The following is a 17853-nucleotide window of genomic DNA, read 5'->3' as shown; positions in this document are numbered from 1 at the left end:
GGGCAAGGGAGTTGTTAGGAGAATGAGGGGCAGAGCCCCTAGGTGATGATTGGGTGCAGGCTGTCTGATCACAGGGCCATAGGTGGGACTGGGTAGAGGGAGGGGTGGTGATGTGCATCAGGTCTGATCCATTTTTACCTAGCTCCCTGGTCATCAACTGTACATTATCATCAGTTTCAGGAGCTGGTCTCCCCACTGATTCCAACTATTTATTCCAGCCAGTTTTCCTTCTATCATGAGAAATGTTAGAGCTTTTGCCTTGCTATTTTCACTGTATTATACTGCAGAGCTATTTCTGGGCAGTGGTGGGGAAACTGACTAGACCCATCCCCTTATTTCTCCCTCCCCCAACTTTTTTCCACATGACTCAACACTTCATCTTTTCTTTCTTTTTTTAAAGGTAGAGCGTTTTGCAAAGTATTGTCCAATCTTCTTTTGAAATTCACATCTGAACCTTATTTATTAATAAACAGAAAACTCATCCTTCCCCTAAATTCTGATGTGACTTCTTGGTAAAGCATTGTGATTAGCCTTCCTGTACTCTTGAGAATGACTTACCTGCAGAAGGCGAATTCCATCTTTTGTGTATCTTCACCACTGAGGAATTGTCCAAGGCTCATTTTTTACTTTTTGTTGTTAACTTATTAAGAAGTTAGCATTTTGTTTTGCAGGTGTGAAATTATAATATTGAATGTGCTTTTGCAAATTGCATCCTCTTCCTACCCCTTACCTTAGTAACTGTATGATCCTGGGCAAGTTGTTGAACCTCTAAGCTTCTGTTTCTTCCTTTGTAAGTAGGCATAATCTCAAAGAATTGTTGTGAGGATAATATGCAGTATATATATGTGTATTGTATGTATGTTGCTGAGAATAATACCTGGCAAATAGTAAGTGCTTCCACATTGCTACTATTAAAATCCTCTTTCAGTGAAATGGGTAGGCTCAGGTTATTCTATAGGGGAGACAGAGGCTTTAATAAATCAAAGACAATTCAAAAGGGAGAGAAAGGAAGTGAAGAATACTAAGTAGATACTTTAAGCTTTTCTGTAGAAATTGATATTTTTTCATTTATGATATATTGAGAATAAAGTTAAAGATCATATATGGATAATTTCAAAGCATATTGGCAACTGTTATATTTGCAGTTTCTTTTCCCGTGGCATAAGCAAATTTGCTAGCTCTCTTATTGCTGAAAATAACTAGTGATCTTTTTGTTATTGTTTGTTGTTTTTGAGTTATGGTTTGTACAGTTTCTATTCACGTAGATCTGTTTGTTTAATGTTTCAGACAACATCAGAGTCTTGAAGATGCTTGGTTTGTTGCCTCTTTGAACAGGGGTTCTCATTCCTTCTCTCTTTTTAAAATTTTATTTCTTTATTTATTTTAGTAATTTCTGCAGCCAGTGTGGAGCTCGCACTCAGGACCAGCCAGGGACCCCAGGGGTTCTCACCTCTTGACATTTTTTCATTCATCCTCTGAAGTGAAGATCTCATAAATCTGAGGGGAGACCCCTTGTTTTTCTTGCATTATTAGATTAGGGGTTCTGTTGTTTGATAACATAGAAAAGAAGTGGGTTTTGGAATCAGATTTAAGATCCCACTTAGGCTGTGGAATCTTAGGCTGGTTTCTTAATCTCCCAAACCTTGGGTGTGTGTGTGTGTGTGTATTTTTTAGGTTTATTTATCGGGGTGTCTGAGTGGCTCAGTTGGTTGAGCGTCAGACTCTTGGTTTTGGCTCACGTCATGATTTTGTGGTTTCATGGGTTCAAGCCCTGTGTTGGGCTCTGCACTGGCAGTGTGGAGCCTGCTTGGGATTCTCTCTCTGCCCCTCTCTCTGCCCCTCCCCCACTTTTGCTGTCTCTCAAAATAAATAAATAAACTTAAGTTTAATAATAAGTTAGGTTAAGTTTATTTGTTTTGAGAGAGAGAGAGAGAGCACAAGTGGAGGAGGGGCAGAGAGAGAGGGAGAGAGAGAATCCTAAGCAGGCTCCGCACTGTCAGTGAAGAGCCCAATACAGGACTTGAACTCACACTGTGAGATCATGACCTGAGACAAAGCTGGACACCCAACCAACTGAGCTACCCAGGTGCCCCAGTTTTCTGCCTTTAAAATGAAGAGGTACCATCCAGCTCAAAGAATTGTGATTGAAGTGAAAATATTTGTGAAATGTACACAAATTCTTGCTGTTGGAATCCCCCCTGAAGGATATGTATCTAGCATATAAAGTTGAGCTTTCTAAATCACCTTCATAGCATGGATTTCAGGGATGAGTTAAACAAGTTAGGCTGGGTGTTGTCTTTTATTCCAGGGGAATTCTGCCTGGGGTGTTAGAGAATGTGATGAGCTAGTTCAGCAGTGAAATGTAACATCCTATTGGTTTGCCTTATTGAAAAAAACTTAGGAAATCAAAACTCTGTTTTTAAATTAAGGGACTTCATGTGAACAGCTTAAAATTAAAAGGAAAAATAGATAATTAAGCTTTTTAAAAAATAATAGTTGTATATATTCTGTACAAAATAGTGCAGGAGGCTGGCTTTGCTCATGTTTGTTTAAAAGGGGGAGTTGACTAGTTTTCAGCTTGCAAGTGGGAGTGTCTAGTCAGTGTTTTTCTTTCTACATAGAAAGTTAACAGGACTCTGACACATCAGAGTTTGTACGAAAAGCTTAGGGAACTGTTGGACACATTTCTCGCAGAATGATGGGGCAGCTCATGAAAAATGATCAAGACTGGAACGCCAGGCTGGTGGGGCTGATGTGCTGTATGGGTTAGTAGTCTCACCTGTAATACCACTTTCATGTTTGCAGAACTGAGAAAGGAAAGTTGCATTCCCTATGTTGGTTCGTGTGGCGGGAGTTTAGCAGACTGTGGGGCACCCTTCAGAAATCTGGCCAGGCTCACATAACCACTTCCGAGTCTCCCTGGAGAGATTTTTCACCATATTGTTGTCATAGGATATGTGTTTAAATAATATTAATATTTACTTTACATGTGATACTAAGTGGATTTAATTTTGATTGGATTTTACTGAAAACCAGGCAATGTAGTTTGTAATAATAATCCGTGCTCTTTTTGCACGTTTATTTGTGTTTTTCCAAATTCTCTTATTCTTCGTGTTCTGTGTCATTACATATTTTCAGCCAGGTTGTACTTTTTTAATGTGATTGTAGATGTATATTTTTACTTAGTACTTACTCTATAAATGAAATAGTTTTCCAGTAGAGGAATATTATAAAAATTCATTCAGAAAAATAACTGGATAGTCTGTAAAACCAGTAAAATCAGTTAAAATCTCAGGAAAGGTTTTCCTTTTTTGTTGTCATAGTAACATTGCCCTAAATATAAATCTCAAAGTTAGACATCCCTTACTGAAGTGAAATAAAGAAGCATTATGAGACTTGTAATTGGAAAATTAGATGGTGTAATCTGGAATACTCCCTTTTGAAATAACTCCCTTTTGAAATAACTCCCTTTTGAAATAATGCCTATGGAAAGTGGCAAATCACATTCTCCCCAGACTTAAATTATTCTCTGATTGTAAGTTGCTTTCCAGAGGAAAGTTGAGGCCCTTAAAGTTGACATTACCTCTTTCCTCATTATTGTAGCACTGTGGGAGGCTTCTAGCATTTAAAAGAACTTGATATACTTGAATGGGAGTCATCTAGGTTTATTAGGGTTTGAAACAAAAGATTTAGGTTTGTTACTGGTAGAAAACGGTATCAGAACCTACAAATTGTGTGTGTTACTTAGCTTAAACCTTCTCCCCTTATGCATGTACTTTAGTTGTGAGTCATAATCCCCAGGTATTACCTCAGCATTACTTGCCAGATATTTAGCTTCCATCTTACATTTTCAGCAGTGTTTTTGAGTTCCTAGCAAAAACCACCACAACCAAACCTGAGCAGTCAAAATAGCCTTTTTAGAGTTATGTATTATTTAAGTGAATCTCTTGTCTGTACTGGGAGGTAAATTGTTTGATTAAATCACCATTCTTGATAGATCATGTAGATAAGGAATTAATCAACATACGATTAGTTTTTAGAACATGTTCTACTTATTCACATTCCTTAAAATATAGGACCATTTTTTATTAATTTAGAAAATAAGAAATATATTTTATTAACCATTATGTGCCAAGAGGAGAAGAGTTTATATAATGTGTATAATGTTAAATTTGATGATAGTAAATTTGTTAGAGTTTGTGTTATAACATGACGATTCAATAAATTAATAAAATTTTGGAGTAGAGTTACAGAAATGCCTTAATTCCATATTCTGTAACGTGATATGGAAGCTGTCTATTCTTCAATGATGAAGATTTTTAATTAATAATTCATGTTAATGTTTTTCTTGATGATTTAACATTAGGGTCCTAGATTATTAATTGGATAGGAATAATGCGGATATTGCTAAGAAGTGATTTTTCTTTTTCCCATACTGTGTTTTCTTTTTCCTGGAGGCTTGGAAAAGCACTGCCGAAAAGGTGATATGAGTGCTAGACTTTGGTGCAGGGGTTCTGTTGTTTTCATTCACTTGTCCAAAGTTCACTGGCATAGCAGGGCTAGATTCCTCAGCACCCAGTCTGTGACTGAGTTGTGTTCAGCACTTCCATTTGAAAGTTGACAGCATGTTGGGATAGTGGAAGCAACTCTGAAGGGAATCATAACACGTGGGTTTTAACACATAGCTGGCTTCTGTCTTGCTAATCTACTTGTCCTCCTTCAAGCTCCATTTGATTGCCCTGGGAAGGGTTGGTCTTTCTCTCAGCTGTGCTTGCTTACATGGTGAGTGCCACATCATTTGCTCAGTTAGTATGTTCATCACATTGCCTTCATGCCAGGTGCCTTATCTAGATGATGTCCTCCAGAGAGCAAGGGCCAGTGCTCTGTCAGCATGGTGGTCCAAGTACCACTCTGACACTGGGCTCATCATATGGCCTGATAGATGTTGGAATGAATGAGTAAATGAAAGATATATAGAATCTACATTTTAATCGTAAGTAGGACTAATAGGTTGCTTCTTTTTCTTTGGTCTTGCCTTATGTACTAGTAATTTAGGTTCATTCTGAACTCATTAGTAATGGCAAGGTTGAAAGACATTTAAAACACCATTATGCTTCATTTGCTTATTGTATGCAAGGATTTATGTATGTAAATAATTACATATTATTATCTTGAACTCGATTGTGCTTTTTGAAACATAATTCCCATTATGGGCATATTTATTTGTTAAGTGCATAAAAACATTTTGGCGTCTACTGTGGGGTAGGCAAAGGTGAGTGAGGTATAGATGATACCCCAAAAGGGCCAACGGAAGAATTAATACATATTTTGTGAATGATTATGTTGGTTAACAATTATTGATAGCATTGGTCATAAGGAGAGTCATACCTAGAGATTTTACATTGAGAATTAGTGTTTTCATTTTCTCTGAATAAATATCCAGAAGTGGAATAGCTAGATAATGGGGTAGTTCTATTTTTAATTTTTTTTTTTGAGGTATCTCCATACTGTTTTCCATAATGGCTGTACCAATTTATATTCCCACCAGCAGAGCATGAGAGTTCCCTTTTCTCCACATTCCCTCCCACACTTGTTATTTCTTGTCTTTTTGATAACAGCCATTTTAAATAGGTGTGCAGTGATATCTTATTGTGGTTTTGATTTGCATTTCTCAGACAATTTGTGATGTTGAATGTCTTTTCATTTGCTTTTGGTTATCTGTGAATTCTACCAAACATTCAAAGATTTAATAGCTATTCTCAAATTATTTCTAAAAATTGAAGGGGAGGGAACATTTCCCAAACTCATTTTATAAGGCCAGCATTACATGGATACCAAAACGGAGATTAGGATACCACAAAAAAGAAAATTACAGGCCAATATCACTGATGAACTTAGATGCAAAATTGCTCAACAAAATATTAACAAACCGAATTCAACAATACGTTAAAAGGATCATACATCATAATCAAGTGGGATTTATTCTGAGGATGCAAAGATGGTTCAACATTTGCAAATCAGTCAAAATGAGGGGTGTAAGGGTGGCTTGGTTGAGTGTATGACTCTTGATTTCAGCTCAGGTCATGATCCCAGGGTCACGAGATCGAGCCCTGTGTTGGGCTCCATGCTGAGCGTAAAGACTGCTTAAGATTCTCTCTCTCCCTTTCCTTCTACCTATCCCCCAACTCTCTCTCTCTCTCCAAAAAAAATCAAAATGGTACACCACATTAATAAAATGAAGGATAAAAATTATATTATCTCAATATTTGAGAAAAAGCATTTGACAGTTTTCAGCATCCATTATGATAAAAAGTAAAGTGGGTATAAAGGGAACATACCACAATATAATAAAGGCTACATATGCCAAACCCACAGCTAACATACTCAACAGTGAAAGCTGTATGGTCTTGGACTTTTGTTTGTTGGGACTGTTTTTGGTTACTGATTCAGTCATCTTACTGATAATTTTTCTATTCAGATTTTCTATTTCTTTATGATTCGTTCTTGGAAAATTGTATGTTTTTTTGGGAATTTATCCATTCTAGGTTTAATTTGTTGGTATATAATTTGTTCATAGTAATCTCTTAATGATTCTTTGTATTTTCTTTGGTATCAGTTACAACTTCTCTTTCATTTCTAATTTTATTTATTTGAACTCTCTTTTTTTCTGGGTAAGTCTAGGTAAAGTTTGTCAACTTTATCTTTTTAAAGAGCCAGCTCTTAATTTCATTGATCCTTTTTATTGTTTTTTTGTTTTTGTTTTTTTTTAGTCTCTATTTTATGTATAGATGATCCCTGACATATTATGGTTCAATTTAGAATTTTTCAACTTTACTATAGTGTGAAAGTGATATGCATTCAGTAGGAACCATACTTTGAATTTTGGTCTTTTTCTTTAAATTTTTTTTTTCAACGTTTATTTATTTTTTTTTGGGACAGAGAGAGACAGAGCATGAACGGGGGAGGGGCAGAGAGAGAGGGAGACACAGAATCGGAAACAGGCTCCAGGCTCCGAGCCATCAGCCCAGAGCCTGACGCGGGGCTCGAACTCACGGACCGCGAGATCGTGACCTGGCTGAAGTTGGACGCTCAACCGACTGCGCCACCCAGGCGCCCCTGGTCTTTTTCTTTAAAAAAAAAATCTTTTTTTAATGTTTATCTTTGAGAGAGAGAGAGAGAGAAAGAATGAATATGAATGGGAGAGGAGCAGAGAGAGAGGGAGACACAGAATCTGAGGCAGGCTCCAGGCTCTGAGCTGTCAGCACAGAGTCCAACGCGGGGCTTGAACACATGAACCGCAGGATCATGACCAGAGCTGAAGTCAGACCCTCAACTGACTGAGTCACTCTCTCAGTTTGGTCTTTTTCTGAGGTTGTGATAGGTGGTACAATACTCTCTCATGATGCTGGGCAGTGTCAGTTGCAGCTCTCAATCAGGCATGTGATCACAAAGGTAAACAACTGATATACTTAAAACCATTATGTTTCTTGTTTCAGTACAGTATTCAATAAATCACATGATGAATCAGCACTTATTATAAAATAGGCTTTGTGTTAGTTGATTTTGCCCAACAGTAGGCTAAGAAGTGTTCTGAGCATGTTTAAGGTAAGCTAAGCTAAGCTAAGCTTGGTATTACATAGGTTTTGGCATAATATATACATAATCAACCTATGATATTTTCAATTTCTGATGGGGTTATCAGGATATAACCCCATTATAAGTTGAGGAAGTATTTTCCACTCTGATCTTTATTATTTTCTGCCTTCTAACTTTGGGCTTTGTTTGCTTTTAGTTTTTGGTTCCTTTAGGTGTAAAGTTAGATTATTTGAACTTTTCATTGTTTCTTGAGACAGTCCTATATTTCTGTGAACTTCCCTCTTAGAACTGCTTTTGCTATGGGGCGCCTGGGTGGCTCTGTCGGTTGAGTGTCTGACTTTGGCTCAGGTCATGATCTCGCAGTCTGTGAGTTCGAACACCATGTCAGGCTCTGTGCTCACAGGCCTGGAGCCTGCTTCAGATTCTGTGTCTCCCTCTCTCTCTGTGCCTCCCCTGCTCATGCTCTTTCTCTGTCTCAAAAATAAATTAAAAAAAAAACAACATTAAAAAAAACCTGCTTTTGCTGTATCCCACATATTTTGGAATGTTGTATTTCCATTTTCTTTTGTCTCAAGGTATTTTTTGATTACCCCTTTGATTTATTTTTTAGTTGACCTATTGGTTGGTAGCATGTTTTTTTTTTTTTTTTCAACATTTATTTATTTTTGGGACAGAGAGAGACAGAGCATGAACGGGGGAGGGGCAGAGACAGGGAGACACAGAATCGGAAACAGGCTCCAGGCTCTGAGCCATCAGCCCAGAGCCCGACGCGGGGCTCGAACTCACGGACCGCGAGATCGTGACCTGGCTGAAGTCGGATGCTTAACCGACTGCGCCACCCAGGCGCCCCGGTAGCATGTTGTTTAAGCTCCATGTACTTATGGTTTTTCCACTTTTGTTCTTGTAATTAATTGCTAGTTTCATACCATTGTGGTCAAAGAAGATGCTTGACATGATTTTAATCTTAAGTTTATTGAGACTTGTTTTTTGGTCTAATATTTGATCTATCCTGGAGAATGTTCCATGTGTACTTCAGGAGAATGTGTATTCTGCTGCTTTTGGATAGAGTATTCTGTATATATGTATTACATCTATCTGGTCTACTGTATCAATTAAGGCTAGTGTTTCCTTATTAATTTTCTGTCTGGATGATCCATCCATTGATATTAGTGGGGTGTTAAAGTCCCATACTACTACTGTATTGCTTTCAATTTCTCCCTTTAGGTCTTTTTAATATTTGCTTTATATATTTAGATGCTTCTATGTTGGGTGCATAAATATTTTAAGTTTTACATCCTTTTGTCGGATGGACCTTTTATCATTATGTAATGTCCTTCTTTGTCTCTTGTATAGTCTTTGTTTTAAAGTCTAGTTTATCTGATGTAAGTATAGCCATAGCAGCTTTTTTTGTTTCTATTTGGATAGAGTATGTTTTCCATACCTTCACTTTCAGTTTGTGTGTGTCCTTAGATCTGAAGTGAGTCTCTTGTATGCAATGTATAGATAAGTCTTGTTTTTTAAATCCATTCAGCCGCTCTGTGTCTTTTGATTGGAGAATTTAGCCCATTTACATTTATTTATTATTATTTTTTTATATCTCTCCTTTTATTTATTTTTTTTCAATATATGAAATTTATTGTCAAATTGGTTTCCATACAACACCCAGTGCTCATCCCAAAAGGTGCCCTCCTCAATACCCATCACCCACCCTCCCCTCCCTCCCACCCCCCATCAACCCTCAGTTTGTTCTCAGTTTTTAACAGTCTCTTATGCTTTGGCTCTCTCCCACTCTAACCTCTCTCTCTTTTTTTTTTTCCTTCCCCTCCCCCATGGGATTCTGTTAAGTTTCTCAAGATCCACATAAGAGTGAAACCATATGGTATCTGTCTTTCTCTGTATGGCTTATTTCACTTAGCATCACACTCTCCAGTTCCATCCACGTTGCTACAAAAGGCCATATTTCATTCTTTCTCATTGCCACGTAGTACTCCATTGTGTATATAAACCACAATTTCTTTATCCATTCATCAGTTGATGGACATTTATAGCCCATTTACATTTAAATCTATAATTGATAGGTATATACTTCCTGTCATTTTGTTCATTGTTTTCTGGCTATTTTCATAGTTCCCCTGTATTCCTTTCATCTTTTGCTTTCTTACCTTGTAATTTGATGACTTTTGTTTAGTGTTATGTTTAGTTTCCTTTGTCATTATCTTTTGTGTATCCACTCTAGGTTTTTGCTTTGTGGTTACCATGAGGTTCAGCTATTTCATTCTTATATATAACAGTCTTATCAATTTTACGTTGATAGTAAAATTTGAGGACATTCTCAAAATTGTACCTTTTTACTCCCCCCCCCATGTTTTGTGTTCTTGATGCCATATTTTACATATTTTGTCCCTTAACTTGCTATTGTAGTTATTGTTAATTTTACTACTTTTATCTTTTAACCTTCATACTAGATATATGAGTGGTAAATCCACTACCTTTATTATATATTTGCTTTCTCAGTGCAATTTTTACTTTCATATGTTTTCTTCTTGCCATTTAGTGCCTTTTCAGCTTGAAGAAGTTTCTTGGAAGGACAGTTCAGTGGTGATGAATACCTTTAGCCTTTGACTCTCTAGAAAACTCTTTGTCTCTTTGAATTCTGAACGATAAACTTGCTGGGTAGAGTATTCTTGGTTGGAAGTTTTTTCCTTTTTTCCTTTCTTTTGAATATATCATGCCACTCCCTTCTGGCCCACAATGTTTCTGCTGAAAAATCAGCTTATAGGCTTACGGGATTTCCCTTGTATGTAGCAAGTTGTCTTTATCTTGCTGCTTTTAAGATTCTATCTTTTTCTTTAACTTTTGACATTTTAATTATAATGTCTTTTGGTGTGGGTTTCTTTGGATTCATCTTGTTTGGGATTTTCTGTACTTCCTCGACCTGGATGTCTCCTTCCTTCCTTAGGTTAGGGAAATTTTCAGCCATTATTTCTTCAAAAAAGTCTTTTGCCCTTTTCTCTCTTTCTTTCTCTCTCTCCTCCTTCTGGGATTCCTATAATGTAAATGTTTCTGCTTGATGTTGTTTTATAGGTCCCTTAAGCTGTCTCCCCTTTAAAAATTATTATTTTTTCTTTTTTGCTTTTGTGTTTGGGTGAGTTCCACTGCCCTGTTTTCCAGGTCACTGATCTCTTCTTCTGCTTCGTCTAATTTGCTTTTGAACCCCTCTGATGTGTTTTTTAGTTCAGTTGTTTTATTCATCAGCTCTATAACTTCTATTTGGTATATTCTTATATATATATGTTTTTATCTTTGTTGAAGTTCATCTGTTCTCTCAAGTTCTGTATCTTAATGACCATTACTCAGACTTTTATCAGGTAAGTTACTTATCTCCATTTCATTAAGGTTTTTTCCTGGGGTCTTACCTTGTTCTTTTGCTTGGGAGATACTCCTCAGTTTTCTCATTTTGCTTGTCTCTCTGTGTTCATTTCTGTGTATCAGGCAAATCACCTACCTCTCCCAGTCTTGAAGGAGTGGTTTTGTATAGGCAATGAACTTTATCATTCAACCTTGCCCTACCTCTTGGTTGTCTCTCAAACCTTTGTGATTATTCAAGCAGCCTACTTTATTCTTGACAGGTCTCAGTTATTGAGATTGTGCGAATTCCTCTCAGTGTTTCAAAGGGAGTAATCTCAGCCAGCATTTATTTTCCAGCTCATTGGAAACCAGACCCTGAGGCAGGTCTGGCATACCTTTTAAAGTATGCAAATATATACAGTCCTGTGGGACCACGTCATAACTTCTGCTGGGCTTGCAGACCACATGATTTAGAGATGTCCTTTTGGCAATAGTTGCAAAACTCAGGGCTCCAGATAAGTGTATAAGCTCCTGTCTGGGAGGTACCTGTGAGCTGTAGCAAGGCAGAGGGAGAGTGCAGAGATGCGTCTTCCAGACTATATTATCTGAGAACTCCTCTGTGGTTTACAGCCCTATGGTAAACCTGAAGCCTGCCCCTCTGGCTAATGCTCCAAGAACAGTAAATAGGCATTTTTCACAGGAAGACTGGGGGCGTGTTTCAGTCTAATATTTGTGCTTTGCCCTGGGGGTGGTAGCTTGCCAGAAACTATCTCTTCTGTTGTTTTAGTTTCATGGAGCCCAGCAATGCAGTCCACACTGGCCACCAGAGACAAGTGCTTAAGGGGTCACTCCTGTGTGTACTGTGTGTGCCCACTGGCTTTGGCAGAGTCAAAGGGGAGCCTAGGGCTGGGGCTAGCCCACAACCTTCAGCAGTGCTTTGGGGGAGCCTGGGGTGGTATAAGTCTGCCTGCCGGCTGAAGTGGAGCTGGGCCACAGGGCACTTGGCTGCCTCAGTTGGAAGAGCGACTCTTGATCTCAGAGTTGTGGTTTTGAGCCTCATGTTGGATGTAGAGATTACTAAAAAAAAAAAAAAAAAAAAAAAAAAAAACAACTTAAGTAGCTGAAGTGGGGCTGTAGTGGGGGGAGGATGGTGAGGGGGGTACAGAGAAGTTGTGTGGGAGTTGGGCAAGCCCAGTAGGATGAGCAAGATGAGGGAGCCCAAAAATTGTGCCTGCCAATACTGGTGCTAGCAAACTGGTGTGAGAGTAAAAAAAATGACACTTAGTACCTCCATATCCAGAGAAATTTTCAGTATGCCCCTGCACCTCCAGCAGAAGCTTTAAGATGAGCTAATGAATCTTCTCATGTGGTCTAGGTGCATTTTTAAATTGCTGCTTTTGTGCTGAGTGACTGGGTGAGTGAGTCCTTTAAGGGTAGACTTTCTCTGTTTCCCACAGCCTTTTGGGTCTCTTGGATATAAGCCCTGTTATTTTTTAAAGTCATATGTCTTGGGGGCACATTTCTCTGGTGCAGGTTCCAAAGGTTGTGATGTCTGATGTGGGACACAGATATTTTGCCAGGCAGAGAGATGCTCCATATTTGTGAGATCTCTGCTGGTTGTGGGTCATTGCACCAGCGAAACCGTGTCTCTGCCTCTCCTACCTGTCTCAGTGTGGTTCTTTTGTCCTTTGTTGTAGAGGAGATGTTCAGCTAGTTTTCAGGTCCCTTTCAGAGGGAATTCATCTACATATGGCTGTAGATTTGGTGTGTCAGTAAGAGAAGGTGAATTTAGGATGTTGCTACACAGCTATCTGAATCCAATCCCCTTAACAATGTCCATAAATACTTTTAATAAATAGAACAAAATTTTCAAAGGCACTTGTGTTCCATTAAAATAGTTTAAGGACACTCAGGGATGAAGAATGAGGAGGAAGAGAGTGAGACATAGCCTACCCCTAGGGAAAGAATAGAGAGCTTCAAACTGTGGCAGAGAAGGAGAGAAGACCACCAAGGAAGAAGAAAGTACTATCCCAGATGCATAAAGGAGGAAGAATGGAAACGAGTATGTAGGGAATTGCTGCCTAGAACCAGGAAGGAAGAAGGTAGTGTAGTTTTGAATGTCAGTTCTGGGTGTTGGAAGATTATGGTTCTCTTTTGAAATAATTATTGAAGAACCACAATATTCGAGTGCTCTTTCTCTTTAAATCACAAGAAGCCATCCCTCACCCTTCTGTGTACCATGTCTGTGTTAACCAGGGTGTATCATACTGAGGATCTAGTTGGGGTGTTCTTTTTTACCACACAATTCAAAACTGGGAGTCTAGGAGAAAAGCAGTGTGGTTAGTCATTAAACCAGAGTTTATTTCAGCCAACGGACCTGAATGTAATTATCACAGTTTTAAATATTTTGTTGAATATTCATGGTTTAACCTCTCTTAAATCTTGTTTTCCTCTTTTGTGAGATGGGAATGACACTACCTGCTCTTCCCTCTTTTAGCTGGAAGACCAGATGGGATGTAATATGTGGTCAAGTGCTTTGTGAAGTTCAATGCAAGGGCTCACCTGAAGGTAGTAAGGTTTTTGTTACACAACTTCCTGGTTGTGGTAGTTGTGATGGAGTCTATGCAAAAGAAAGTGCAGAGGGGTTTGTTTAATGGAGTAGCACTGGCAAATACAACACTGGGCAGAGACCAGTCTGACAGATGGATCTCTAACCTTCTTACAGATAGCTGTAAGTTGCCAAAATTTAACAGGAAAATTCAAATGTACTAACCGGTATTTTTTGAGTACCTTTCATAATCACAGTTGAAGTCATAGTTTTTACCAACCTCATTTTATATCTTTTTTTCCCCCTTCCAGATGAACGGGACAAAGTTCAAAAGAAAACGTTTACAAAATGGATAAATCAGCATCTCATGAAGGTCAGTTTATTATTTTCACATCTTGGAATTGTTTTGGTTACTTTAATTTATTGTGCAGTAATGTATAACTCTGAAGCATTGCTTTTCTTTTTTTTTTTTTAATTTTTTTTAATGTTTATTTTTCTTTGAGAGAGAGAGTGACACAGTGCAAGTGGGGGAGGGGCAGAGAGAGAAGGAGACACAGAATCTGAAGCAGGCTCCAGCCTCTGAGCTGTCAGCACAGAGCCTGATGCAGGGCTCAAACTCACAAACTGTGAGATCATGACCTGAGGCGAACTTAGATGCTTAACTGACTGAGCCACCCAGGCACCCCTAGCTTTTCTTTTTTTAAATTTTTTAAAATGTTTATTTATTTTTGAGGGAGAGAGACAGACAGACAGACAGAGTGCAGGCAGGGGAGGAGCAGAGATAGAGGGAGACACAGAATCCAAAGCAGACTCCAGCCTCTGAGCTATAAGCACAGAGGTTCGAACTCACGAATACAAGATCATGACCTGAGCCAAAGTTGGAGGCTTAACCACCTGAGCCACACAGGTGCCCCTGAAGCATAGCATTTCAATACCAACTTGAAAGTTTAAATTCCAGGGCATTTCACATGCATTTTAGGCATCTGTGATTATCTGGTGTGTGGCCTGTAGGTAATGATGAAGGTGAGAAAATAAGTACCCAGTGATTATAGTGCATTCTGTGATGTTAGGAAAACCTATTATTATTGGACTTAAAAAAAATCTCAGCAGTTTAAGAAGTATGTAAATATTTATGTGTTAGGGCATGGAAAAACTGTAATTCTCCAGTAAGATTTTTTTCTCTCTCAAGATTCAGACCAAGTTCTGGCCTCAGATTTATGTGGATGGCAGACAGTTACTTATATGAGAATAAAGGTGGATTGTAGAGACTGAAGTCTAGACTTATTTTTCTTCTTTTTTTTTTTTAATTTTTTTTAACGTTTATTTATTTTTGAGACAGAGAGAGACAGAGCATGAACGGGGGAGGGTCAGAGAGAGGGAGACACAGAATCCGAAACAGGTTCCAGGCTCCGAGCTATCAGCACAGAGCCCGACGCGAGGCGCGAACTCACGGACCGCGAGATCATGACCTGAGCCGAAGTCGGCCGCTCAACCGACTGAACCACCCAGGCGCCCTTATTTTTCTTCTTGTACTTAGTATGACATTGATATTGGCTTAATGTCTGTGTTTCTCTGTGTAGTAAATAGTTGTGGTTCTCAAGTTAATATTTATTTGTGTGCTATGGGACACTTTGAGGATCTGATATAGGCTCTCCAGAAAAATACACATGCACACAAAATTTGCATACAGTTTCATGGAGTTATTGGATCCCACCCTATAAATCTCAGCTAAAGCACCTGTGTAACTTCGCAATGAACTATTAGTCACTTTTTTCCCCTCTTACAGACAGTCCTAAAGTTGGAAACAGGTAATGTTTTAAGTGTGAGAGTTAGAAAGAGTTCTCTCACAAAAAAAACAAACAAACAAACAAAAAAAACCACATTATTTTGAATGTGGTTACATTCTTAAAGCTACTCTACTAATCGTATTTAAAGCATCGTGTAGCAAAGTAGTACCAATAATGTACTAGCATCTAATAGCCTTCTATAAAAGTGATTCTTATTTCAAGGGACATATCAAAATTACCTGAGGGATGTTGTAGTCCCCTCTGTCTCACTACCCATTGACAAAATTCTTTCCCCAAATTCTGATATGTCCTTCAGGGAGGCCATGTCACCCACTCTCCAACTGAGAATTTCTATAAAAAAAAAAAAAAAAGAGAGAGAGAGAGAATAAGTTCTGTTGTTGATGGGAGCTGAATCCTTTGATGTGTTGGCAAGAGATAAGGGGTTGAGACATTCTGCTTTATGATGGTTTTGTTAGGAAATATATTGTGAATACTAACAAAAAATACCAGCCGTGTACCTACCCTCTTTCAAGCTTTTGTCTAATCACACACAAAGTGTGAGTGGGACTCTTCCACAGGCTGGGGCATAGGTGGGCTGATTATGAGGTTAAGGGTATGGAACTTTGGAGCTGAAGACTCTGACAAGATTTCCCCATTTCTGAGGTGAATCCAAGGGAAGCAAAGTTTTTGATGAAGACGTTCCCTTTTGGTGCTGATGCCCTAGCAACCTTTGTAGCTGTGGCTGTGTAGGGGTGGGCATGTCACTGGGCACAGAGGGTTGTCCTACGTCTTCTGGATCATAGCTGCTATACTTCCAGGTTGGTAATCACGTTACAACTGCTGGCAGTGGATGCCAAAGAGAAGTAGAAGTAGAAACACAGGCCCCATAGGAACCATAGCACAGGCCCTAGATAGGTATTTATTGAGGGTCTACTGTGTGCCAGGCGTGTTGGATCAGACCATTCATTTTATAAGTAGTTCATAAATTGAATGGTTGAGTAGAAGGAGACTTCCATTGCTAGAAATGTCAAAACACCATTCGAGCTGCTAGAGGACAAAGGCTGTATTATTTACTCCTAGGACCCATCGCAGTGTTTGGCAAGAGTATTCTCACTGTGTGTAATATATGTTGTATACATTAGATCATTTAATTCTTCTAGCAGCTGCCCAAGGTGGTTTAATTTAGTGGTTATACACACATAGCCTTCAGAATCAGACAGCAAAGGTTCAAAGCCTGATTTACCTGGAATATGTGACCTGGTTTTGTTTTGTTTTGTTTTGTTTTGTTTTGTTTTGTTTTGTTTTGTTTTGTGTTTAAATAAAATGACAGATCTCAAGATTTGAGGTTTACTTTTGCTGCAACACAGTAAAAATGGGGAAAATATGTTATTTTTATGTGCAATAGCTATTAGATAGATGCCAATCCAACTGATGAGGGTTGCAGTCAGATTAGTTTATTTGTTTTTGGGGTTTTTTTGGAGTATGTTATAGGGTCAGAATTTAAAATTAACTCTTATTAAATGAGAATTCATTTTAGGGAGTGGGGGAAAGTCAGACTACATAGACTTGGCTAACTACCACTGTCAGTTACTTACATTCTTGTTCTGATTTGGCCTAGTATCAGCTCAAAGTAGTCTTCCCTTATAATCTTAAGAATTGTGCACTGAGATTTCTGGCACAAAACTCAAATATGTGAGAACATAGTTTTTTAATCTTTAATTCTTTTATATCTGAAGTTACAGCTTTAACCTCAAGTGAAGAAAAATAATCCAATATCCTAAAACTTCTAGAGGCATCAGGCTATTAAGGTTTGTTTTGTTGTTAGATAACCAGAGAAAGGGCAGCCTTCATGAGAACTTTTCCATGTTTCATTCAAGCAGTGGTTGAGGAATGTTGCACTATGTTGTCAGCCTCTTTTGTCTCACTAAAAAAAAAAAGAAAAAAGAAAAAAGATGCTGGATGCTTTTGCTCTAGGTAGCCATTTGGTTGTAATCCAATTAGTGGGAAATATAACATAAGTATATGAATTTTAAGTAAAAATTTTCATATTTGAAAGTAGTATTTTTTCTGTACTGATTTTTTTTATATTCTTCACTTGAAATATTGAACATCTTCAAGGGAGAAACAGAGAAAGGAGAGTAGCAGGTCCCATATATTTTTTGCCTTACCATATTCCTTTTCAGTGAATGAGAAGTATGTTATTTATAGAGTTTGCAATAAAATGGGATCATGGGAAAGGAGGACCACGACAAAGCGGTCAATAAAGTAAAAATGGGTAAGGAGAGAAAAAACTGGGAATGAAATCATTTAGATAATCGAATAATTCTACATGCCTTCTTTATGTTTTGTCACTTTTAACTGTAGTCACAAGTAGTCCTTAAACCATGGGGAAGGGAGGAAAATTACAGGAAAGGGGGAATTATAGGAAAAAAAGAGAGAAGGAGAGGCGAGGGAGGTGGTTAAAGGGGGAAGAGAGGGCAGGAATGGCTGTTTTGTGCACTAAGAGTGCTCTCTCACAGCCCCAGAGTTGTGCCTCGGGATGGCTCTGTGGGGCCCAGGGTCTGGAGACCCTGC

The 17853-nt window shown here is 38.4% G+C and overlaps 1 protein-coding gene across 27 annotated transcripts in view; it reads left to right on the top strand.

The window, feature by feature from the left end:
* The window catches only part of DST (dystonin), a 495699-nt gene that overhangs the window by 217256 nt on the left and 260590 nt on the right, over positions 1–17853 (top strand). For 26 of the 27 annotated variants that reach the window (XM_045498616.1, XM_045498614.1, XM_045498603.1 and 23 more), the window contains one exon: positions 13804–13865. In XM_045498616.1, coding sequence (XP_045354572.1) covers positions 13804–13865 — 62 coding nt within the window. Of the gene's footprint in view, positions 1–2680; positions 2766–13803; positions 13866–17853 lie in introns of those variants that run through there. The other variant, XM_045498609.1, reaches the window with a different exon arrangement.

This window comes from Leopardus geoffroyi, chromosome B2 (genome assembly GCF_018350155.1).
Source record: "Leopardus geoffroyi isolate Oge1 chromosome B2, O.geoffroyi_Oge1_pat1.0, whole genome shotgun sequence".
NCBI lineage: Eukaryota > Metazoa > Chordata > Mammalia > Carnivora > Felidae > Leopardus > Leopardus geoffroyi.
Note: the sequence above shows the minus strand (reverse complement) of the source record. Positions and strands in the feature narration are given on the sequence as shown.